The 26,486-nt window shown below is 42.6% G+C and overlaps 1 protein-coding gene across 1 annotated transcript in view; it reads right to left on the minus strand.

Annotated features, from left to right (window-relative positions):
• LOC134565714 (17-beta-hydroxysteroid dehydrogenase 13-like) overlaps positions 1-26,486 on the minus strand; it is a 139,611-nt gene that overhangs the window by 48,823 nt on the left and 64,302 nt on the right. Inside the window, exons 2-3 of the mRNA XM_063425356.1 lie at positions 11,033-11,140; positions 4,000-4,131 (exon numbers count right to left, since the gene is read on the minus strand). Coding sequence (XP_063281426.1) covers positions 4,000-4,131; positions 11,033-11,140 — 240 coding nt within the window. The remainder of the gene's footprint in view (positions 1-3,999; positions 4,132-11,032; positions 11,141-26,486) is intronic.

The following is a 26,486-nucleotide window of genomic DNA, read 5'->3' on the forward strand; positions in this document are numbered from 1 at the left end:
CTCGCGGGAAGTTGGTTCTTGAAGACGGGAAGAACGCTTGAGGCGTCTGGTTTCTGGGGCCTGTGGGCCAGAATCGGCTTGTGGCTCGACCCCTTTGGCGACCAGCCCTGCCAAAAACTCCACGGTGTGGTGTGGTATTGCGAAACACTTGTTTGATGGACGTCTGTGCCTTATTTAGTGTAGTGAAGAGGTTCACGTGCTTTTTTAGCTCTGTTATAAATGAGTCCCCGAAGAGCTGGCCGTTCGCCAGTGGTCCCATCTCTTTCTTTCCCAGCTCCATTAGTTTGGAGTCCATTTTCAGCAATGCTGCTCTGTGGCGTTCTGCGCACATTGCCGCGTTAGTGTTGCCCAGTATACAGATAGCCCATTGCACCCATTCTCGTATAATGTGGGCATCCAGTGCGGCGCCCTGGGAGAGGGCTAGGTCGGCTAGGTATAGTATCTTTGCCAGAGGGCCTAGTATGTCCAGGAGCTTGTCCTGAGATTCCTTCAGGCCCTTCTCTATACCTTTCCGTGGGTCTCGGCCCGCGCGGGACATGAACAGGAGCACGGTAGTGTCGAATTCTGGGGTCTGTACAATTTTGTCCGGCAGTATGGGTCTTTGGCATTCTGCCCGTAGCCTTGCCCTCACTTCTTTTTCCATCGGTTTTCTTAGCCAGAAATGGATGAACTGGGCCAGATGTTCTGGTAAGCCCCATTCTGACGACCTTGGATGTCGGATCGTGCGGGGATCGAACATGGTTGCCCCTTGGGGGTCTATAAAGGTGCCTTCTTCTTGTTTGTCCCGTGAATGATGAGAACTCTCTTGTTCGAAGTACGTGTCTTGGTCGTACGCTGTATCATCCATTGGGATGTCCTGCCACTCCTCGTCTTCCGATAGCAAAGCCTCCGCTTTCCACTCGTCCATAATTTTGAGTGATGGCGGAGGGTTGTGGTCGTCGTCCTCCGAGGACGGGGTGTGTGGAGGGGATGGTCCCCTTCTGTCTGCCTGATGGCTCCTTTTCAACTGAGCTTTGCCTTTTGGTTTTTGGGTGCCTGAGCCGGCGTCCTTCCATTGCCGCTTTATGGCGGGGAAGTCTCTGGGGAAGGCAGGCTCTTTCGATTCCGTGGTTGTTTTCGGTGGCAGTGTCCGTTTTGGGGTTCTGCACCAGTAGTTTGGCAATAGCCTTTTCCACTGAGGCGGCCACCGCCGAGTTAATCATTGACTGTAAGTCAGACGATGGTGAGTGTGGTGAGTCACTCATTATGAGGCAGTGGGGTAGTCTGTCTGTGGAAGACAGGAGAACGTCAGGTACCGAAGTACGTGAAATTTAATACATTCCACTTAATTTAGGCTTCCACTTACGACTGGGGGTCACCCAGTGTTACTTGCCCCGAGTGGTTTGGGGAGGGGGTCACCCTCTGTGCGACCGGGATGAGCCGTCGTATAATTAGGCCGTACCCGTCAGGGGTGGAGGGCCTGTATGATTAGGGGTCAAGTGGTATGAGGAGGGGGTCACCCTCTGTGTGACCGGGATGAGCGGTCGTATAAATGGGCCGCACCCGTCCGGGTGGAGGGCCTGTGGTTTTGGGGGTCACCCAATACTGTTTGAATTGTGGAGCCTGTTTACTGCCAAATTTTCCACCCTCCTCGGTAAGGAGGTATGTGGACCACCCCAGCCGTATTGGGGGTACCATGCATAGAGTCATATATATATAATGATATAGCAGGGTATGAGCCTGCTTGCACTACGACTCTTGAGCCTGTGGGGGTCGCCCCCTATGGAGGGGTCCCTCTGGGTAAATTCTGCACTGAGTGCAATATGGCTCCACTTGGGGGTCACCCCTGTAATAATGGCAGTAGTGTGAGTGGGGGGTCACCCCTGAATGAGAGGTGTCACCTCTGTATAACCACTTAGTAGCAGTGCCACATATATTCCAGGTTTGTTCACAATAAAGTTCCAGTGCAGGATGGTTGAAACTGTTTTATGCCTTTAAATATACCAGTGAATGTTGAGCGGATTGTGTGAATCACGACCGCTAGGGGCGCAAATGGCCGCCGTGGGTCTCGCGGGTGCGAGATCCAAGATGGCCTGCTTTCGCGCCAAAACGGCAGCGCGGTTCGCGAACACGATCGCAGCCCGCCGCCGTGAATTAGAGCCGCACAGTGAGGTATTCTAGCGGCCAAAACCCTCAATCTCCCATTCCCACCTCCCAGGGAACCCCTATGCTAACTCAGTGCCCCGAAAAAATGTTTGCGGTCGCGGTAAAGTGCCGGGATCGCGGGTAGGGCAGATAGATAGAAGGAGGATACAGTACAGGGATGAGAGGATAGGGAGAGTAGAGGGTGAAACAATTGATTAAGATATGGAAAACAATGCAGTATTATAAACAGTAATAGGTAATAATTCTGAATGAATCACTCTGACCTGTGTCTGTCTGGAAGCAGCAAAGAAAGAGGAATAGACATGCCCATCAAGGACTTATATACAGGCTATGTTGGCCTATGATTGGTTAAAAGTTTTGATTGATTGTCTTGTGCTGCTGGAGGCATAAGTAAAGAAAGTTATGCAAAATAGGAAGCCTCCTGTCATGTGGTAAAATTACAGTTGTATTTACAGAGGAGAAGATACAAACTTTTACAGTAATGTCTCGTTTCCACTGAGCAGAACGGTTCGGGTCGGTATAGTTTGGAAGGGTTAGAATGGTCCAGCCTATTCAGGTGAGCGTTTCCACTGCAAGCCAGACTGCCAGCGGGCATGCACGGTTTATTTTTTTTTTTTAAATATGTGTTTATTGAAGTGATATGTTCATTTAGTCAACTTAGAGTAGGCATGCACGGTTTAAACCAAATGCCTAGTGTGTCATTTTTCGTGAGCATTGACGTTTTCATGTCAATTAATGGATTGTATAGTGTGACACTAGTAGCTCCACCCTAACCGTATCGTACCATTTCCTATAGACCTTCATCTGAAAGTGTGCCACTTTCATAATGGAAACACTCAAAATAGCGTACCAGACCAAACTGACCCGAACCGTACCGCTCAGTGGAAACGGGGCATAAGTTACACCTGATTGAAAATAAAACCATTTTTTTTAATGCAGCTTGTGTCAATCACAGCCACAGAAAGTGTGGCTAGGGCGGCATAAACAGAAATAAAAGTAATTTAACTCCTAAATGACAGTGAATTGAACAGTGAGACTTCATGGGCAAGATCTATACACAAAAACTGCTTCATTCAGCTAAAGTTGTTTTGGTGACTATAGTGCCCCATTTAAAATCAGTGAGAAGTGACATTTCCCATTTAACTTGCTTTGGTGATGCCAACAGGATTGGGGAATCAAATGTTAAAAATATTGTTTTCATCACTTGCCACCTGTGTGCACCTCTTCTTAATAATGAATAGGCATCCAGATACAGTGTTTCTAAATTAGTAGTATGAGTATATCACTGGGTATTTCTGGCAGGGCTGCGAGAAACCTGTTCAAGAGGGTTACAATGTTTGGCAAGAAACTGTTGCTGTTAGAAATACTTGTCTAAAGAATGGGTGATATCGTGGGTACTCAGGTTTGGCTGGAGAAATCTACTGTGAGAAGACATGAATATAAAAATAGTTTTCAAAAATGTACTAGACAGCCATTCTAGAAAATCCAATTGTTTCACTTTGCTGTATTTGCAATACATAGGTCCCAAATGACAAAAAGACTTTACTAGTTCCTAGATTGTTTAAGTAGGTTTGTCTTCAGTTCTTGTTTCTGTCAACATTATTTTTTATGTCAATACTTGTTATTTTATGTCCCATCTGTATAATTGTAAATTGCTGCATAAAATAAAATGAATATATGGACGCTATATAAATGCTGATAATAATAATAATGATAATAAGATAACTAGAAGTATCTAAATCTGTTATGAGACTGATACACAAAACATGTGAAAGCAGTGCACATAAACACATTCAATAAAGTGAAGTAGATACATATTTAATATAATATCTTGATTATGTCTGTTGCGTTTACCCAGAAATGAGCCAGAATATTGACGTCAAATATCTTCTCGATTTGGTGATCCTGGAGCTGCATGAATTCTGTTCCAAATACCACTCCCGCATTATTTACTAGAATGTCAACATCTCCAACCTCCTTCTTAACCTTTGTGAAGCAAGGAGAAAAAAATATATAGATATGGAAACATGCTGGATGTTTTTTGAATAACAATGTTGCTATTAGAGACCTAAGACGGCAAATGAATATGTTAACATGACTATAAATAAATGGTAGGGTATCTCCCTCGGTTTAAAAAGGTCACTAGAGGTATGAAACTTTCCCAATGCTTGAGAGATGGGTAATAAACCATTGGCTAAAATAGGAGCTTACAACTAAAATGTTCTTCATATCAACTAAGTAAAAATAGGGAAAATTTACTCAATACTTACCGTAATATTCTTTTCCTGGCTATTCTTCATGGCAGCATCACTCATGGGTGGCTCCTCCCCAGCCAACACAGGACAGGAAAAATAAACTACCGGTAATTCAATTAATCAGACTTTAGGTATAAAGCCCAGTCCAATTATAAAGCCAATAATTCCTTTATAGCCCAGTCCAATTAGAAAGCCAAGGAACATTAAACCATGAAGAATAGCCAGCAAAAGAATGAAGAATAGCCATGAAGAATAGCCAGAAAAAGAAAATTACAGTAAGTATTGAGTAAATTTTCCCCGTTCCTCGCCAATCATGGCATCATCACTCATGGGTAATACCCAAGCAACAGCTTCTTGGAAGGATTGGGGAAAAAACGGACTTATAAACCAAATTTCTGCAGAATTATAGCAAATTTAATGGATGGACATTACTGAAGACAACACAACCCTGCCAAGTTTACAGTTGCAAGAAAAAGTATGTGAACCCTTTGGAATGATATGATTTCTGCACAAATTGGTCATAAAATGTGATCTGATCATCATCTAAGTCACAACAATAGCCAATCACAGTCTGCTTAAACTAATAACACACAAAGAATGAAATGTTGCCATGTTTTTATTGAACACACCATGTAAACATTCACAGTGCAGGTGGGAAAAGTATGTGAACCTCTAGACTAATGACATCTCCAAGAGCTAATTGGAGTGAGATGTCAGCCAACTGGAGTCCAATCAATGAGATGAGATTGGAGGTGTTGGTTACAGCTGCCCTGCCCTATAAAAAACACACACCAGTTCTGGGTTTGCTTTTCACAAGAAGCATTGCCTGATGTGAATGATGCCTCGCACAAAAGAGCTCTCAGAAGACCTACGATTAAGAATTGTTGCCTTGCATAAAGCTGGAAAGGGTTATAAAAGTATCTCCAAAAGCCTTGTTGTTCATCAGTCCGCGGTAAGACAAATTGTCTATAAATGGAGAAAGTTCAGCACTGCTTCTACTCTCCGTAGGAGTGGCTGTCCTGTAAAGATGACTGCAAGAGCACAGCGCAGACTGCTCAATGACGTAAAGAAGAATCCTAAAGTGTCAGCTAAAGACTTACAAAAGTCACTGGCAAATGCTAACATCCCTGTTAGCGAATCTACAATACGTAAAACACTAAACAAGAATGGATTTCATGGGAGGATACCACAGAGGAAGCCACTGCTGTCCAAACAAAACATTGCTGTACATTTACAGTTTGCACAAGAGCACCTGGATGTTCCACAGCAGTACTGGCGAAATATTCTGTGAACAGATGAAACCAAAGTTAAGTTGTTTGGAAGAAACACACAACACTATGTGTGGCGAAAAAGAGGCACAGCACACCAACACCAAAACCTCATCCCAACTGTGAAGTATGGTGGTGGGGGCATCATGGTTTGGGGCTGCTTTGCTGCTATCGAAGGAAAAATGAATTACCAAGTTTATCAAGACATTTTGCAGGAGAACTTAAGGCCATCTGTCTACCAGCTGAAGCTCAACAGAAGATGGGTGTTGCAACAGGACAATGACCCAAAGCATAGAAGTAAATCAACAACAGAATGGCTTAAACAGAAGAAAATATGCCTTCTGAAGTGGCCCAGTCAGAGTCCTGACCTCAACCCGATTGAGATGCTGTGGCATGACCCGAAGAAAGCGATTCACATCATACATCCCAAGAATATTGCTGAACTGAAACAGTTCTGTAAAGAGGAATGGTCAAGAATTACTCCTGACCGCTGTGCATGTCTCATCTGCAACTACAGGAAACGTTTGGTTGAAGTTATTGCTGCCAAAGGAGGTTCAACCAGTTATTAAATCCAAGGGTTCACATACTTTTTCCACCTGCACTGTGAATGTTTACATGGTGTGTTCAATAAAAACATGGCAACATTTCATTCTTTGTGTGTTATTAGTTTAAGCAGACTGTGATTGTCTATTGTTGTGACTTAGATGATGATCAGATCACATTTTATGACCAATTTGTGCAGAAATCATATCATTCCAAAGGGTTCACATACTTTTTCTTGCAACTGTATAATGTTTTATAAAGGTCACTGAGGAAGTCCAGGTTGCTGCCCTACAGAAATCCTCGTATGGCACCTCTGCCCAATTAGCCCATGACGTAGTCAGTCTGGTCGAGGTTACAGCTACCAGGAATAAGGTTTTCTATGTAATCAGAGTAGAGGTCAGACTTTCTAAAGGAGAAAAAGGACTTTCAGTCAGGGCGTAAAAAAAAAACCAGAGGAAGATCCCAAGGATAAAAGCAATTCCTTTTAGGAGGTCTGATCCTTAATGCGGCCTTAAAGAATCTTGCAATTAAAGGGTCAGAAGACCACGAAATTTTGCAAAGAGCTGACAAAGTCGAGGATTGTACCTTTAAGGTACTAAGGCTCAGACCCCTATCAAGTCCTTCTTGGAGAAATTCCAAGACTTGCAAATTTGTGGGATTGTTAAATTCAACATCTTCAGAAGATGCCCAATTCTTAAATGTATCCCAAACTCTGTGATAACATACCTGTGACGGAGCTCCAGTACTCTTTCAGGCTTTCCACCAAGTTTTCTCTGTGTACTCCCCTCTCAATATCTTCTTCAAGGTTTTCCAGCCAGACCTTGAGAGCTCTAGAAAAAGTAGTCAAGGCTACTGCCGGGTGTAGAGATGAACCCAAAGACAAGTAAGCTTTAATCAGGTCTGCGGCTAACCGTTTCTCCATTGGCTCACTCAGGTATGCCATTAATTTAATTGGTAAGGTTGTTCTTTTAGCCATTCTTATGACTGCAGCATTGATTTTTGGAATGGAATCCCAAGCCTTACAGTCGCCTGAAGCATACGGGTACACCCCTGGAGATCTTATCCTACAGAGTGGATTTTCCATTCTTGAAAAATCACTTCTTTGATTGCAGAATGGACTGGAAAAGTAGGTCTGGTTGATTTCGACTCTTCAAAATATCTGTCCGCTTCCTGCGTATCAGGTCTTTCTTCCTGAAGTCTTAAGGTCTTCCTCAAGAGCGTACTCAGCAAGGGACGTAGCATCTAAGGATTTTGGAGAATGCGGGGACTCCTCTTCCTCATCATCTGAGAATTCCAAAACATCTGAATCTTCTTCTGATTCTGATGACTGGTGTTCAGTTCTAGATCTTTTACTGGACGGTCTTTTCTCAGTCGTACTTGTAAAGCCCTCAGCTATAGCCTGAGATATCCACATCTTCAGATCTTCCCGAGGGCATCTCTTACTTATTACTTAGATTCTTCAGATACCTCCACCAGGCATGATCTACACAGCTTTTTCCCTTCAGGAGCAGAGAAATTGCAATTTATACATCTATTGGAATTTTCTTTGCACTTCCTGGGTGGAAGTGCAAAGCCCAATTTAGCACTCTTTTAACCCCTTAAGGACCAAACTTCTGGAATAAAAGGGAATCATGACATATCACACATGTCATGTGTCCTTAAGGGGTTAAGAACGCCCTTATGGAAAAACATTTTTGGCTCACCTATTTGTTCTAGAGTCAGATCTTCTAGAGGCAGAGGGAGAAGCTATACTATAATGAAAAATACTAAAATAAGAATCTTATATAGCATTCCCATAATTACTTCTAAGATTTAAGATCAGAAAGGAATTGAGCTCACAATACCTGAAAAGTTGATACCAATGCCCAGGGCAGCAAAGCCGCAAGTCAATCAAGCTGGAAACAGTCTCTGAGGCACACAGGAACAGTCTGCTGAATTTCTTAGCCAAAACTAGCAATTTTTAAATTTGGCACGATATAGTTCTGTGCGTTCCAGCACAGAACTAATCGTGTCATAACCCCGGAACCAGTCGGGAAGCCGAGCTGCTGAAGCAGCTCCCCCTTGTCTCCCCTTACACAGGTTACTCTCTTGATGCTACTGCCTTTACAAATTCAAAGATAGGAGAAATAATCCCTATTGAAAGAACTAACACAGTTATAAGTAAAAGTGAAAGGATTTTGGCTCCCATGGACGAGCAATCTATGAATCAAGAATGTTTATGGCTTCCCCAAAACTGCTGCCCTTAGAGATATTATTACCAAGATGGAAAAAGAAGGGAATAAGAAGTATTTTTTGCAGGGGTAATTTTTAAGGTAGTCACCAACCCCTTCTGCATAAGTATTAAAATGATATGTATCCAATCTCTTATGTGCAGTGGTTCAGGTCTATCCTGAGCCTAACTCAGTTAGTACTGCCCGTGCAGGCTGTTCAAACGAAGAGAGGCTGAACTCTGTTTGGAATACCCACGGAAACGCAGGAAGGTGGCCTGAGGACAGGAAAAAAAGACTGGGGTATGAATGGAGGACGGACCTTTATACCTATAGTCTGATTAATTTAATTAGTTTATTATTGCTGTCCTGTGTTGGCTGGGCAGGAGCTACCCAGGAGTGATGCTGCCATGATTAGCCAGGAAAGCCAAATATCTGGAGTAGGGCTGGTAAAACTAACCATTTATCCAGGATCGGTCTTGCTTGGATGTTTTATTCAAGCATATTTTCTATATTTTTTTTTATTACACCGAGGAATTTACATTTTAGTAAGTAGTAAATAATGTTGAATCAGAAATGTGATTGATAAATCGTTTCCCAAACAACCAAGTTAGAAATATGTAAAGTTAAAGATGTTTTCAAAAGCAGTTGTTTTGGCCTTAATTTGCAATAGAAATTGATCTAATTTCACAGATAAAATACATTTATAATAGTGTTACAACATTTCTACGTATAGCCATTATTTATTGCCGATTAAATCCAATCCAATTAAACATCAGATTATCTGAAACTCTAAACTGTATTGAAGATTATATATAACAGGTATTGTGTTTACTTTAAATATTTTTTTTCTTTCAAATATTTTTTATTACATTTTGTTTTTAACATATTATGTAACAAAAAACCCTGTGAAGAAATAATAATTAAATGGGGAAATACATGCATCCAATATAGGAATATACATATATAATAAAAATACTTTTGCATTAGCAATACAATAAATATTGTCTCAGAATAACAGCATTAGAGTGATAATTTGCTCTAAAAGTATGTTACAGGTCGGGCCTTACCCAATACATCCATTAATGTGCTACAACAGGTCAACATTTTAGAGAAACCATAACATCTTTAAATTAATACATCCATTAATGCGCTACAAAAGGTCAACATTTTAGAGAAACTATAACATCTTTAAATTAATATTTAAATGAACATAGCCTTGGTTAGACTGAATATGCTTTCTGTATCTAATCTTCCCAAATGTTCCAAAAGATTTTAAGTTCATCATTCACCGGTGAATATTGTCTTAGTACTATCTTACAATATTTGTTTTCTAATACCAAATTCGACAGCACTTTAAAAGATGGAATCTCATCTGATTTTGAGTATTCAGTGATACAAGAAGATGAGGTTCCATCTTTTAAAGTGCTGTTGGATTTGGTCCTACCATGATTTTCTCAACCTTCGACATGTTGTTTGGAAATCTTTTAAAAAGAGATAATTCTGGAGACAATTCTTGGAGTTTCCGGACTGGACCACAGACTTAATAAATTGTAGATGACACATTTAGAAAATATATATTTCTGCAATCCAGGGTGAAAATATCCATATCTGTTTGTAATTTAACTGAAAACTTCAAGTCTACTGTTAAGATGGATTTAATGATAGTGTGGGAGAGAAATATTAAAAAAAGAATACGACCTGGAAGACAGGTTTGTTTTTTGTTGAATTTAAATATATATCCATATTTGTTCAGGTGCTTCTTCATATTTTTCCCATATTATTTCTCACTTTGCCTCGTTCATCATTTTTTTTCATTCTATATTTGTTCTTTTTTGGGGGGTTTACAAATTTAGTTGCTTCCAGTGTAGAAAAAGAGACAAACCTGAAACCATACATTTTTTCCAACACTGTCAGAATAATGGGTTTTATGAGAAAGGTTAGCGGACTCCATTTATTTCTGCTAACCTGACTCATAAAACCCTAAAAATGATTCTGACAGTGTTGGAAAAAAATGTATGGTTTCAGGACATTAGCATTGATAAAGGGCTGCTGCCCGAAAAGTTTGTATTTCGTCCTTCAAATAAAATGTGGTAGCACCAGGGGGTGCACATTCCTCTCTTGCAACTGTCATTAGTCTAATACTATCCTTACCTTCTGTGTCACTTTACCCCACTCCCTCTAGCATTTAAGCTAATTGAGCAGGGCCCTCAACCCCTCTGTACCTGTGTGTCCATGTGTGTCCGTCCACCCACTGTAAAGCGCTGTGGAATTTGTTGGCGCCATATAAATAATAGCATATTAATAATAATAATAATAATAATAATATCAAGTTGCGCAAGACTCCTATTTTTTCTTGTTTGTAATTATAATCTGAGGTAAATTGTCAGGAAAAAAAGAGGCCTCAAAAATCTAAAAGAGGAATAAAAAGTGTTTGAAAGATAGATTATTTTGTAACAGTATAGAGAAGGCAGAAAAAAAAGTTGTAAACGTATAAAGGACAGTGTAACAAGTTTATGCGTAAGAAAGTTGTGCATGCACAGAAAATTGTAAATATGACTTTTTTTTTTAAACATAACCTCCTCAGTTGACATTGACATCAGTATTTGCCAACCTTCTCAGCAGCACTGTAAATCTCCAGTCGCTTACTACAGTCCACCACATATACATGTACTGTAGCTCCTAGTCTGCGGCAATCTTCAGCTGTTTCGTCTAGTCCTTGCTGTAAAAAAAAAGATATAGTAAGTAGTACTTAAGTCTGTGACGAAATCTCAATGTCATATGCAGACTGTTACATGTCAGCCTGGAAAGCAGGCTATGAAAGTAAAAAGAAAAATGTCCAGTTACAGGGTTCACACAGTAAATGATCATGTAGAAAAGTAACAAATTTGAGATATTATAGATAACTACTCAATTACATTGATTGTTTAAAGATGACTGGAAATAGACTATACATGTCCTTCCTTTGAGTGTACTATGGACAAAATAATTAAATATTGCTGTTCTGCAAAACGTGAAACTTTATCATGGTATCACACATTGTCAGGATAGGATATTAAAGACCAAACTACAGGACAGAGGCAGAAGCGTAGATGATAAACATGGTCTTGTGATCAGCCTTCCAAATAACAAGATGCATAGCACTCTCACCAGTAATGCTAGTTCAGCTTTATTTAACAAAACTATAAAAACATATACCTATACAAAAACATAAAAAGACAAACAACAAAGTGATAAGGCTAGAGAATATATTGGGAATGACTATTGATAATAATATTAATATATAATAATAATAATAGGAATGACTATTAAAGATGAGTACACCGGTCCCCAGTTAAAGGATGGCAATGTTACATTGGATTTTATGATAGAATTAATGCAATTTTATAAAGATCAGAAAATGCTTCACAGGAAGTGTGTATACCAGGTAAATACATGTATCCATGTCTGCTTTTGTTGTAGTAAGACTCTTCAGATATAAACTGTCAACATTACCCCTACTTATACCCTTTGTGTCACTAAACCCCACTCCCTAAAGCTAAAGTTGTTTTGATGACTATAGTGTCCCTTTAAGAGAAAACAGAGCATCACATGAAAAACGTTAACACAAGTTATAGATCATTTTCAATGGTGTATAAAATAGAGTAATTTCCAATGAAGTATCAGTTTTGTTTTACACTCTAAATATATTCTCACCAGATTGTGTAACCATAAGAATCTAATTAGTCACCTGGATAATTCAAGATCAAATCCTGAGAATTCCAAAGTATGGACATTTGCAAGTGCCTCAATATTTTCAATAGTTTTTATGACTTTCAATTACTTCCTCCCTCGGGCTATCACAGTGGGCTAATTCTCCCACCCATGTAGCTGGCAATACCCTTGACCTCATTTTTTCTTATGCATGTACAGTATCTAACATCTGCATCACTCCATTTCCTCTCTCTGATCACCACCTCTTATCGTTTCCTCTCGTGTACCCCCTCACCCAACAACCTCAGCCTAACCCCCTCAACTCAGGAGGAACCTTAATTCTCTTGATCTCCAGCAGCTGTCAGTTGATATTGATTCACAACTGCTATCCATCCCTTCCCTCTCCTGTCCTTCACTGGCCATCTCCGCATATAACACTACCCTCACCTCGCCTTGAAGCTGCAGCACCGCTCCAAACAAGCACCTCGAGGAGGACACCCCCACAACCATGGCATACTAAATCAACACGCTACCTGCAAAGGTCCTCCCTTTGTGCTGAACGCTCCTGGAGGAAGTCTCGCACCCAGTCAGACTTTCTCCATTTTAGATTCATATTGTGTTCATACAGCGCAGCCCTTGCCCTCGCCAAACAGTCCTACTTTTCCTCTCTCATTAGTTCATGCTCCCGCAATCCCAGGCATCTCTTTGACACCTTTAATTCTCTTCTTCGCCCTGTTGTGGCCACCCCCCAAACTAACCTTACTGCTGATAGCTTTGCATGTTACTTTACCTTGCCATTCTCTTTCTCAACTACACGTAGATCATGCCTTTCTTACCCTTTAGACGTTCTCCCCGGCTACTGACCAAGAGGTGGCTGCCCTTCTCTTTTCCTCTCGCCCCACCACTAGCCCGCTCGATCCTGTCCCATCTCATCTTATCAGATCTCTCCCCACTTGTCTCGTGCCTTCCTTAACGCACATCTTCAACTGCTCTCTCTCTTCTGGCGTTGTCCCTGCTGATCTTAAACATGCCACTGTAGTACCTATCCTGAAAAAAACATCTCTTGGCCCATCCACCCCCTCTAACTATCATCCTATATCCCTGCTCCCTTTTCTCCTCAAAGCTTCTGGAAAGACTACATTGAATACCTGTCTCCTACTCTCTCCTAAAGGGCAGCACTCTACTCTCTCCTCCAGCTCTGCCTCACTCCCCTTATTTGATTGCAAATTCCTGTCCTATTGTGTTTTATAGAATGTAAGCTTGTTTGAGCAGGATCCTCTTCAACCTATCATTCCTGTAAGTTTTTTGTAATTGTCCTATTTATAGTTAAATTCCCCTTCTTATAATATTGTAAAGCGCTACGGAATCTGTTGGCGCTATATAAATGGCAATAATAATTATAATGATAGTTAGTAAATGACAAAACTACATGCACCTGACATTTCTCAGATTATCATTACTGTAATCAAATTAAATGGGTGCTTAAAGGGTGCTTAAAGACTCAAGGTGTGGACTTTATATTCAATATCTACCCATGATTGCATGCTTATTAAATGGTGAAACAACCAAAAGTTTTACCATCAATAAAAAGATGTATTTAATTTTAAAAGGCTGTAATCAAGTAGGTTCATCAAGGACAAGCAGGAAGTTTCAGTTTAATGCTTTAAATCCAAACCAAACAAATTTCACAACAGACCGATTAAATATCTTGAAAAACTGGCATTGTACAATTGGTTTTTAGCTGCTTTGCTACATACTGGATGTATGATTAAGGCAGTTTGAAACCTGATCACAATTGGTCCTGCTCCATATTTCAAGAACAAATATGCTTTCCTAATCTTCTTACAGAACGTGTGAGCAAAGAACAATGAAATGGACTCTGCTCTCACAAGCATATGTGTATGCAGTTAAAAAAACATATGTGTATATATATAAATGTAATTAGTTGCATTTGTATTTATGTCTCTAAATTAATTTAAAAAAAATGAATCCAATTAGGTGTTTGACCTTCATATGGTTTCATTAAAAAAAAAGAGGAGTCACTGCATTCAAAAAGGGGCAATGCTGTCAAGAAACTAAGACAAATACAATTTTGCTTGTTATAATTGGAGAGATTTATCCAGGTGTTCTGAATAGTGGTGGACACATTTTGCCATTTATATTTGAAAAGTGACCTATTATATTTATTAAAGTGATCTAAAATGATCTAACGTCATGATTCTCTTCATAGAAACTAATGCTTTTTCTATGCATAGATTTCCATTTCAGAAGAACACCAAAAGTAGATGAAAAAAAATCTAAAAGATTTGAATAGATGAGACCAATAATTCATCAAAAAAATATAACTGAAGCGTGAGTGAAAAGTGTTGATGGCACGCAGATAAATTTTCCTCATTGCCTTCAGACCCACCATCCTCTGAAAATGAATGTAGAGTTATATCTTGGTCTATTCCCCTTTTGGAGCATCTTTAGATAATGCAAGTGGATTGGTAGCATACATAGGTGTATATGAAGGACATAGTTGGGCTAAAAGCAGCAAATTATGTGGATCAAATAAATATTATATATAAACTTATTTCATTTGGTCTGGACGTGATGCAAAAGAAGATATATGGCTGGGGATTTAAATGCATATGGTTTATGTTGGGTTTTTGTTTTTTTTATATCAGTGGACCTTGTGATTCCCTAAGGAAGTCAGACCTAATGGTGAAATTGTGTGGAGAGGATACATTTTTATTGCATATGGTGACCATACTGCTTTTGAACTCCTCCCACTGGAAGTGATATCATCCAACAACTTGAGTTGTTGAGTTGTTTTTGCCGAGTTCCACAAGATGGAGGTTATGATCACTGATCATGTTGTACTATTATTAATTTATATTTTTGAGCAGTATTCAAGCAAATGCCCACTGGAGATAAAATATTGAATGTAATAAAGCCTCACTGCACTAGATTTTGTGATGATTAAGGCCATGCAATATTTGAAGGTCTAAAACTTTACCAGAACACATTTTCAAGATGCCCGATGCTTGCATATGATGTCAGGATCACTTGCATGCTTTGTGGTCAAATAAGCCATGCTTTGAACCAAAGAGGCTTAAAGATGGCTACTTCCAAAGAACAAGGGATAGCTAGGAGGTAGAGAAATGAAAATAATGAATTAGACTCTCCAGGAAAGGAGGCTCAAATCTGGTTTTGAAACAAGGTCAAGGACAATAATGATTAATGGTAAATGGTAAATCAGCACGGAGTGGTATTACTGGGGGTGACCTGACCTAATTGATCACAAATAACCATTCCAAAGAGGTGCCAAAATTAATAGACGCTTTATTATGTAGAAAAGAGGCACTATAGATGGAACAAATTCAGTGAAACAAAAGAAGGGACAATGATAGTGTCTATATAGAATTATAAAGTATAGACCATGGGGCAGTTACACATAGAATAAAGGTAATCCATGCCAGTAAAGAAATTGGCTGGTAAGAGAAAATCTGCTAAATGGTAATAGTACACATATCAAAGTCTATAAAGGAGGTAATGGGCTCATATAGTTAAGGACGCTGTAGAGGTTAATTAGGAAAGGGAGGCTCTAGACAAAATACTGCAGTGCTACAATCCCTGTCAGCTCCTAAATAGAGCACCTTAAGGGGTGTATTATGCTGTCATAATGAGGCTCTAAAAACCCACTTGGCAAAATAAAAGAAGTAAGCTGTCTGCTCTTGAATCGGACACCTTTAGAAATCCTATATACTGGTTGTGTAGAAATCTTGTATACTAGAACAGGCTCCAAAAACAAATAGAACTAAGCTAAACATGCCTGTCAACTCCTGAGACAAACATCTTCAAGGGTGTTCTATACTTTCTCTAATAAACTGAGAAACTTTTCTCAAATCATCCCCCAAAAAACTGAATAAACTCCGGCATTAGAGAAAAAAAATATAGAAGTGCTAAACACCTAGTGCTACCATCAGTGAAAAAGAAAACAAAACAAGAAAGTGTTTAGCACTTCTATATTTTTTTCTCTAAAGCCGGAGTTTACTTTTTTGGGGGATGATTTGAGAGAAGTTTCCCTTATTTTGTTTCACTGAATTTGTTCCATCTATAGTGCCTCTTTTCTACATAATCAGGGCCGGCGCGTCCATAAGGCGGCACAGGCGGCCGCCTTAGGGCGCACCGGCCCGGGGGGCGCAAATGTCGGGGTGACCGGCAGGAGGGAAGCGCACAGCTCCCCTCTCCTGCCGGTCACTTCTTGTAGCGTGGCTAAGCGGCAGCAGCATCCCCACAGACCAGTTTTTCTTCCTGCCGCGGACTGTGTGGAGGGGGCGGGGATATGAACACGTCATATCCCTGCTCCCTCTGTAGCACACAGCGCGCCCAGCAGGGGCGGTGCTACCGCTGGCCACCTTCATGTGAGCATGGGAGGACTTCCTCCCAAGAAGACTGCAGATAGGAGGGGGGCTGGGCAGGACTAGCTCCAACTCCCAACTACCTGAGCCAGCAGTCCCCAGGTAAGCCACCCTCCTGTCTTTGGCTAGAAAAGTGTATTTTTTGATCAGCATGTGTGTGTGTGTATGTCTGTCTGTTAGTGTGTATTTGTGTGTGTGTGTGTGTATGTCTGGCAGTGTGCCTGTATGTCTGGCAGTGTGTCTGTGTGTTTCTGTCTGTCAGTGTCTTGTGTGTTTCTGTCTGTCAGTGTCCATGTGTGTATGTCTGTCAGTGTGTCTGTGTGTGTCTATATGTCTGTCAGTGTGTCTGTGTATGTCTGTCTGTTAGTGTGTCTTTGTGTGTGTGTGTGTATGTCTGTCAGTGTGCCTGTATGTCTGTCAGTGTGTCTGTGTGTATATATCTGTCTGTTAGTGTGTCTTTGTGTGTGTGTGTGTGTGTATGTCTGGCAGTGTGCCTGTATGTCTGTCAGTGTGTCTGTGTGTGTTTCTGTCTGTCAGTGTGTCTGTGTGTGTATATATCTGTCTGTCTGTCAGTGTCTTGTGTGTTTCTGTCTGTCAGTGTCCGTGTGTGTATGTCTGTCAGTGTGTATCTATATGTCTGTCAGTGTGTCTGTGTATGTATGTCTGTTAGTGTGTCTTTGTGTGTGTGTGTGTGTGTATGTCTGTCAGTGTGCCTGTATGTCTGTCAGTGTGCCTGTATGTCTGTCAGTGTGTCTGTGTGTGTTTCTGTCTGTCAGTGTGTCTGTGTGTGTGTGTATATATCTGTCTGTCAGTGTGTCTGTGTGTGTTTCTGTCTGTCAGTGTCTTGTGTGTGTATGTCTGTCAGTGTCAGTGTGTGTATGTCTGTCAGTGTGTCTGTATGTCTGTCAGGGTGTCTGTATGTCTGTCAGGGTGTCTGTCAGGGTGTCTGTATGTCTGTCAGGGTGTCTGTATGTATCTGTATATGTGTGTCTGTCTATCTGAATGTGTATCAGTTTGTGTATCTGCATATGTGTCAGTGTGTGTATCTTCGTGTATGTGTATCAGTGTGTGTGCGTGTGTGGCAGTGTATGTGTATATGTGCATACATCTCAACATTCAAACACCAACACTACACACAAATAACCACCTGCATGCAAACTTCAACACTACATACAAACACACCCCTGCATTCAAATGTCAACACTACATACAAACACACGTCTGTATCAGACACCAAAATTCTATATAAACACCTGCATTCAAAAACCCAACACTACACGTAAATGCATGCTTGCATTCAAACGCAAACACTACATACAAACTCACCCCTACATTCACACAAACATACTCTATACAAACACATGCTTACAGTCAAACACACAAATACTGCACCGTGCTAAATACAATCCTGCAAGCATGGGGAATCAGTAGAGCCCCAGCTTTCAAAGCATTGTTGAAGTTGCACGACAGATGGGGATCTATCTTTTAGCCATCCTGTGTACATACACAGACCGTCATACAGTCTGTATGTCTCTGTATGACGATCTGTATATGTATTCAAAAGGAATAAACGCAGGCAACACTATAATAGTAATAATGGTATATTTATTGATAGGTGAACCACCCCAAAGAAAGTGCAACGTTTTGGCTCAGCAGAGCATTATTGCATGATTAAGGCTCTGCTGAGCTGAAACGTCACACTTTCTATAGGGTGGTTCACCTATCAATAAATATACCATCCTTACTATTGGAGTATTGCCTGCGTTTATTCCTTTTGAAGACTTTACCGGTGGATCCAGCGATGACTGCCTGACACGGAGCATCTATCACTGTGGATGGCCGGAGCATTTACACGGTATCAGTGTGCAGGGTTCTTTGTTTGTCTGTGTATGTATGTCTCTGTATGCCTTGTCCGTATGTCTCTTTATGACTGTCTGCGTATGTATGTCTCTGTATCACTGTGTATGTAATTCTCTATATGACAATCTCTGTTTCTTTGTCTGTGTCTGTATTTTTGTGTGTGCCTGTGTCTGTATGAATGTATGTTTGTGTTTGTACGACAATGTACCTGTATGTGTAAATTTATTACTGTGTTTGTTTGATTGTGTGCCTTTTATGACTGTGTGTCTGTATATCTTTGTGACTGTGTGCCTGAATAATTATGTCTGTGTGCTTGTATGGCTATGTGTCTGTATGTTTGTGTATTTGTGCATGTATGTATTTTTGCCTGTATCTATGTCTATGTCTATATGGGAGAAAAAGAGAGATAGAAAAGGACTGGGGGGAAGAAAGGGGCTGACGGGGAAGAAATACATAAGATGGGTTGTATGAGACACACTAAAGGGGGGTGCAGGCACAAAGGGACCAGAGGGGTAAGAGAGTGGATATGCAACACTAATGGGGGTAACATTCAAAAGGGGGGCTACGAGACACAGAGGTGAAGATGCATTGGATTTTTTTGGGTGCGGGGGAGGGGGGCATCAAAATGCATCTTCGCCTGTGTAGTCAAAAATCCTAGCACCGGCCCTGTACATAATAAAGCGTCTATTAATTTTGGCACCTCTTTGGAGCGGTTATATGTGATCAATTAGGTCAGGTCACCCCCACTAATACCACTCCGTGCTGATTTACCATTTGCCTATAGTATATATTTATAATCATTTTTTTTCTTGACCTTGTTTCAAAACCAGATTTGAGCCTCCTTTCCTGGAGAGTCTAATTTATTATTTTTGTTTCTTTACAATATCTGGGGTACAAGCCCCTTTTGGTGGATCTGGAACCACCATACTGACCTCTGTGCGTTCGATTCCCACATTGTGTGAGATCGATACACACAGTCTCTTTCTTTTCTCATACTGATAGCTAGGAGGTACATTGAAAGTATGTAGTTATATTTAAAGGGACTCTATAGTCACCAGAACAACTACAGTTTACTGTAGTTGTCCTGAAAAGTATAGTCAGTCCCTGCCGGCATTTTAATGTAAATACAGCCCTTTCATAGAAAAGGCAATGTTTACATTGCTCCCTAGGGACACATCCAGGGGACAATCCTCAGACAGCCACTACAGGTGCTTTCTGGGTCAGTGCTGCACAGTGTGCAGCACTGACATTCAACGTCTCCACGCTCTGCATGGAGACGCTGAACTTTCCTCATAGAGATGCATCGATTCAATGCATCTCTATATGGAGATGCTAATTAGCCAAGCCAACTTTTGGCCCTGCCCTACCTCCTTCACAATCTCAGCCAATCAAATGCTTTTCCTATGTGAAAGCACTGGATTGGCTGAGATGATCAATTCTGATGATGTCAGCCAAGGAGGTGGATCGTTGGCAGGGTTAGCGCATGTGAAGCCGTGTGGTGCTGGAAATAAGGTACGTTTTCTTACTTTTTAAGGGGGCAAGGGAGGGCAAGTCACCTAAATTATGGTTTTAACACGATAGGGTGAGGAATACACATTTGTGTAGCTGACCCTATAGTGCTCCTTTAAGCATTTCCAAATAATACACATATATGTAATATTTTATTTCCATTAACAATAACAAATTATGACAGATTTCCTTTTTTTTTTTTTTTAATTCTTTATTTTTGATTGTGCAGATGGTTACAAGATTTCCACGGACGCCACAACAGCGTATTACAAGCGTAATAAAAGATAAACAGTGGCATGATGATTCGCACATTTTTATATTTTGCATGCTTAACTAAACAGTTAGTTTGTAAGAGTAGGATAAAATAAAATAAAGATGTTAGATGCGTAACCTTGCTAGTTCAACTGTTGTAGAATTATTAGGCCCCATACATTTCTGCCTTAGGCCTCATAGTTCAAGTCTTACAAGAATGCTTTGTTCGTAGAAATTGTGTGTCAGCGGAAATGTTAGGTTCCTGTTGAGTGAAACATTGTAGCAGCTAGTCTTAATAAAATGTGAAGTTACTAAAAGCCTTGAGAAACTAACCTTGAGACTAACGTGCCAACTACTCAAAATGGCTGCCAAAGCCCCCCTCCCATCGAGTGAACTCCTCGTGCTAACAAGATGGTGCTGGAATCCGGAGGAGAACTTCATGACGACAGTAATGACATAAGATGGTACACCCAGTAGGGAGGGAATTTAACTAACCACTTAACACCTAAACCAATTAATAATGTTTACTTGTTGTTATCTTGAATTCTATAGTGATGTAATTATGCCTTTATAAGGGTCTGCGCAACCACTTTTTAACAGATGCCATTAAATTTCCTGAAGTTCTTTCATTAACCTGAACCTTGTGTCTCAGTGTGAATTTACTTCTGCGTGCACGCAACTTTATTATTTTTAATTTGGACAGGAACAGATAGTCATTCAAACTTATTGGTTTGCATAAAAGAAATCCACTACAATTTGGCGCCCAACCGTGAGGCTCTGGGTTATGCCCTACTAGGGCAGCCGTCCAAGAAGACGCTGGGTGGATGAATCCTGGGGGAAGGAAGGAGTCTGATCACCTCTGAATACACGGTAGAGATTGCTGCAGCACCTAGCCGGTATGTTACCACCCCTGTGATTAACCTGCCCCAGTGTCTGAGACTGCTGCCGAGAGGACATCAAAGTCAGGTAATAGCTTGCCCAGAGACCCTACATCTTACCTGTTAATACTTAATTGACCTGCAACTGTTGGCTGTTACCTGGGTGTGTTTGTATTGGTTTGTCCTTAGCTTAGTGCCCGGGTAGAGTGATTGCCTGTTTACCCCTTTTAGGTGCCACGTGGCTTTGGCAGTAAGGAAAGAGGGGGTGGATCTGTGGAAGTTTTCCTGGGGGTCCTCTATTGCCTGTTTACCTCTTTTAGGTGCCGAGTGGCTACGGCAGTAAGGAAAAAGAGGAGGGGGGATCTGTGGAGGTCGGTGTAGACTCACTGCTTCCTGGGGGTTCCCCATAGTGTCGCTTTGACAGCTTAGCTAGCCTCATTGGACACTACTTTACTCTGCTTGCAGAGAGGTGGAACACTTCAGCCTCGAGCGCTGAAGCTGGTAGTGTTCCGAATGTGGCGTGTGGATTCGGGCAGGCATTGCTGTCTCCATCACCACGTGGTAGTGAGACTTGCGGGTGGGTCCGCAGGGACACTACGGGAGTGAGGGAAGAGGTGGTTACGGGTCCGAACCACTGTAACGAGGGAGGCGTACGGAACTCGGGCTGGTGTTTGCTGTTTTCCGTCGCCGCCAGGTAGTGGGACATATAGACGTCATTCCCCGAGCGGGGCCACTACGAGGTTGAGGGAGGTGGCTTCGTCCACACGAGTAAAGGAAAGGGATTACTGTTGATTTTATTTGAACTGTGATGCATGCACTGTATTTACACTGAAATGTTGTCTTAATTGTCTGTCACACAGATTTCTGTGCTTACTTTTATCTTACTCTCTGTACTATTTACACTTTCCCCTCCTATTTCTCTTTGTTGAGAGAAGTGATTGGTCACACACTTCTTGCCACGCTCCAATCCGCGGCTACCTCGGGTAGGCGGAATTAGTGACTAGTCTACGTTTTGGGAAGACGTACGTAGGAACCCACTCTTACATAGCAGTCGAGCACTGTAGACCTTCTTTTCCGTTTTTCTTTCCCTATATCTGGGACGCCTTATATAGGGAGGATGGGACAGAAGTTAGATAAACCCAATAAGGGTTGGTTAGCATGTGATTTGGTAGAAGATAGAGAAGGAGAAGAGATGGTTAAGAAAGTTGATAAAATTGCTAAAGTGTGTGGAATTACCGTACCTCCGTGCGGCAGATAGCAGCCAGAAAGCTGGCGTAAGCTACTGACAGAAAAGAAAGGGAAGCTGTTGGACCATGATTTAGTCCGTACAGCAGAAGCCTGGTACCGAGTAGCAAAAGCTATTCAGCAAGAGGGATGGATTGAGGAAGAGGTTAATCACAAAGGTTTAAGATTGTTTGTATACTATAAAAACTATGTTGCCGGGAAGTTCTCCCAGCCGGCGCCCAGTTATGGCGCACATGAGGTGGCCACTCCCAGCATCACGTCAGCAATGACTGAAATGCAGCTGACCATGGCTCCCACCCCTGGTCCCTTCCCTATTACTGCCCCCGTTTGCCCAGTCCTGAATGCTGATGGATCCGTATTCTCCCCCCCATCAGTCCCGCAGCTCCCATCATCCTCATCCCATCCTCTACCCCGCCCATCTCCCTCCAGCCCATTTCACCCCTCCAATATGCCCTCCTTCCGCCCGTCCTCCCTTGCTGCATCACCTGCATGCCACCTTGCCTGCCCATCTTCCTCATCCCCTCCCATTGACCCATCCCCTCCATCCGTCTCCCCTCCTACTGCTCCCTCACTTTCCCCTCCTGCATCTCCGGCTCCTCCTACTCCACCTTCTCCTCCACCTACTCCTCCAGTCCCTCCTACTCCACCCTCTCCCCCTCCTACTCCACCCGCTTCCCATCCCTCCCCTTCCCCGTCATCATATCCGTATCCTCTATATCCTTCCACCCTTCCTAATTCCTACCCATCGCCACCGCCCTACGCCTACTCCGCCCTGGCGCCCGCCCAAATGCCTTGGCCTCTCACCTATCCTCACTCCCGCCCTATTCAGCCATCTCCCCTGTACCTCCCATAGTCACGCAGCCGACCCCGATCACACCTACCCACACCGTGCCCACATCCAACATGGCCGCCACTTCCTCACTTAACCCAAACGCCACTTCCTTCCACGCCTCCAATATGGCGTCCCCCAGTAATCCGGCACCTCTCATGCCAGTCCTTCCGAATGATCTGCTACCACCAACTCATAATTCACCAGCAGCCCCGGCTGGTGGTGTGCCTCTTCTACCTCCAGCCTTGACACCACAGGTAATACACCCTCCGGGAGTCCGGGTGACACGTGCAGATGAGTCTGACACAGTTAGCTCTCATGGTTACCAGATCCCGCCAGAATCCAGGGAGGTATCGCCCCAACCACCCCGTCGTTCTATAAATGACCCTTTTGGTCGCCGGACTCAGGGAGACAAGGCTCCTATAATGTATGTCACTTTTAACCCAACGCAGGCCAGTGCCCTGATGAAATCACTTCCTGACCCTGAAAAGCAGCCCATGCCCTTCTACAGAGCAGTAGTTCAGATTCAACAAACCTATTCCGCCGCATGGCGAGATTTATTGAGCCTCTGTGCCATTAAGGCTGGAGATGCCTATTGGCCTAACATTGCCCGCCACCTCTGCACTAATTGGCTAGTCAGTGATACTGATTATATGTCTGGAATTGAGTTCTGTGACCAACTGAGAACCTGGGCTAAAGATAAGCTTGCGGACCTAGCAGCTGGCCTTAATGACATTATCCAGGAAAAAGGTGAATCCGTAGAGAGGTTTCATGCTAGGCTTTTCCAAGTATTCACAGACCTGGGGTTTGACCTCAGCAACAAAATACACGCTCAAATGCTTTCTGGTGCCTTTGTTCAGGGCATCAAAGACTCTATACGCAAGGGTATTATTGCTGCACGCCCTGAGTATAGAGGGGTTCCCCTTGATAAGCTACTTCTGGTTGCCAGAGGACTAGAGTCAGCACAGATTCCAAGAAGATCTAATTCCACTCCTATTATGGTATCACGACCACCGGTCCCTAAAGGCACCAAGCCTGCAGATGGATTCTGCTTTAACTGTGGGGAAAAGGGCCATTTCAAGAGTGATTGCCCTGCACCCATTAAATACCAAAAAATCATATGCTGACAGGGAAGTATCCAGGCCTACAGCTACCACAAAGGCCCCAAAACCTCCTTCACCTGATTCAGCCCAAGAAGACTAGGACATCGGCAAGCCTGTGTCATTAACCCCTGTTATGGCAGTGTCTTCAGGGGAACAAGGGGGGCCTCTAGCTACTGTAACTTTACCCATTGAAGATCACCCCACCACTTTCCTTGTTGACACAGGTGCAGCCCGAAGTGTTCTGCGAGAACAAGACCTGCCTGACACCTCATTCCTTTCCAATATTGATGTCTCCTGTGTAGGAGTGGATGGCCTTCCAAGGCAGAGTCCCCTGACTACTCCTCTACGGGTTGGCAACTGCCCCAGTCTGCTTGCCCCTTTTGTGGTGTCATCCACATGCCCCATTAACCTGTTAGGTGCTGATGTTCTCTCTTGCCTGCAGGCATCTATCACCTTCACACCAGACGGCCAAGTGGAATTATCCTCTGCTCTGTCTGATTCAGACACCTCAGCACTGTGCTCCTTACCTTTGATGCTTCATCTAGAGAAACCCCATGGTGATACAAAGGCTCTGCGGGACAACTTCCCAGAATCTTTAATGAACAGTGTCCCTAAGACACTATGGTCTTCAGGCCCAGAGGATATAGGCCATCTTAAAGTCCCACCCGTGATGGTCAAGCTCCTTCCAGGAGCCAAACTGCCGAGGAAGTCTCAATATCCATTGAAACCTGCTCAAGCTGCAGCTATCACTAAACAAGTCCAGGCACTACTAGAGAAGCAAGCTCTTGTCAAGTGTGAATCACCGTGCAACACTCCATTATTTCCTGTTAAGAAGAAAACACCCAAGGGTGAACCAGAGAAATATCGAATGGTCCAGGATCTCAGAGCAGTAAATGAGGCCACAGTTCTGGACACCCCAATTGTGCCAAATCCACACACACTCCTCTCTGGCGTTCCACCCTCTGCTAGATACTTCACGGTGATTGACCTGGCCAATGCATTCTTCAGTGTTCCCCTGGACCCAATCTGCCAGTATCTGTTTGCCTTCACACATGAAAAGCAACAATATACATGGACTGTTATGCCCCAGGGGGCACAAAACTCTCCAAGCCAGTTTGCAAAAGCAATGTGTTCCATCCTTGACCCCTGGCAATCTGACCACCCTGAGGTTGTCCTACTCCAATATGTGGATGACCTACTCCTTTGTGGAGACGACGTCCCCACAACAGAAAAATGTTCTCTGGATCTCCTTTGTTATCTTGCAGATCAGGGATGTAAGGTGTCTCTTGTCAAGCTTCAATTTTGTCAACCTACTGTAATTTTCTTAGGCCATTGCCTGTCCCATGGCACCAGACATCTCACCCGTGATCGTGTCAGAGGAGTTTTGGCCATTCCACCTCCAAAGACTACAAAATCCCTTCATGCCTTTCTAGGCCTCATCTCATATTGCAGAGCATGGATCCCTGAGGCTTCTCTGCTCATGCAACCCTTGTATGATTCTCTCAAATCAGACCCGTTCTGTCTGTCATCAGAAGCATATGACAACTTCTATATTCTTCAGCGTGCAATTGCCTCTGCCCCTGCTCTTGGCCTACCAAACTACGACAAACCTTTCAAATTATTTGTGTCTGAAAGAAAAGGCCATGCTACAGGTGTCCTCACTCAAGCACATGGTCCTGGCGGACGCCAGAGGCCTATTGGATTCTTCTCCTGCCAACTGGACATCGTGGCTAGAGGAACTCCCTCCTGCCTTCGCGCTGTCTTTGCTGCTCAAGAACTTATTGAATGTACTGGGGACCTGGTTCTTGACCACTCTCTTACTGTTTTGATATTGACTGTATTGATATTTCGGCCATAATTAACCAGGTCCAGATCAAACACGTTACTGCTGCCAGACACCTTCGTCTCCAATGTCGTCTACTGCTACCTGACAACGTCACCCTTCAACGATGCCAGGTTTTAAATCCGTCCACTCTTCTGCCACTCCCTGAGGGGGTAGCTATTATGGATTCATCATGGACGAAGGATATGTCCTACTTCTTACACACACCATTGGAAAAATGCACCCCAATTTGCTCTCCTGCGACGGGCCAGAATATGCCTTCTGCACCATGTGGTACAAGCCAACCATCAACCCCGACCCTCATTACGAAGATGAACTTTATCAATTGGTTGAGGTAATGCTCATCTTACAAGATTTTTACTGCGATACTGAAGGCAACAGTATGGCTTTAGTCCAATTACCACATGAACTTGAACATCTGTACCATCATTGGGACACAGCCATTCCACA

Source organism: Pelobates fuscus, chromosome 6, assembly GCF_036172605.1.
Source record: "Pelobates fuscus isolate aPelFus1 chromosome 6, aPelFus1.pri, whole genome shotgun sequence".
NCBI classification, from domain to species: domain Eukaryota; kingdom Metazoa; phylum Chordata; class Amphibia; order Anura; family Pelobatidae; genus Pelobates; species Pelobates fuscus.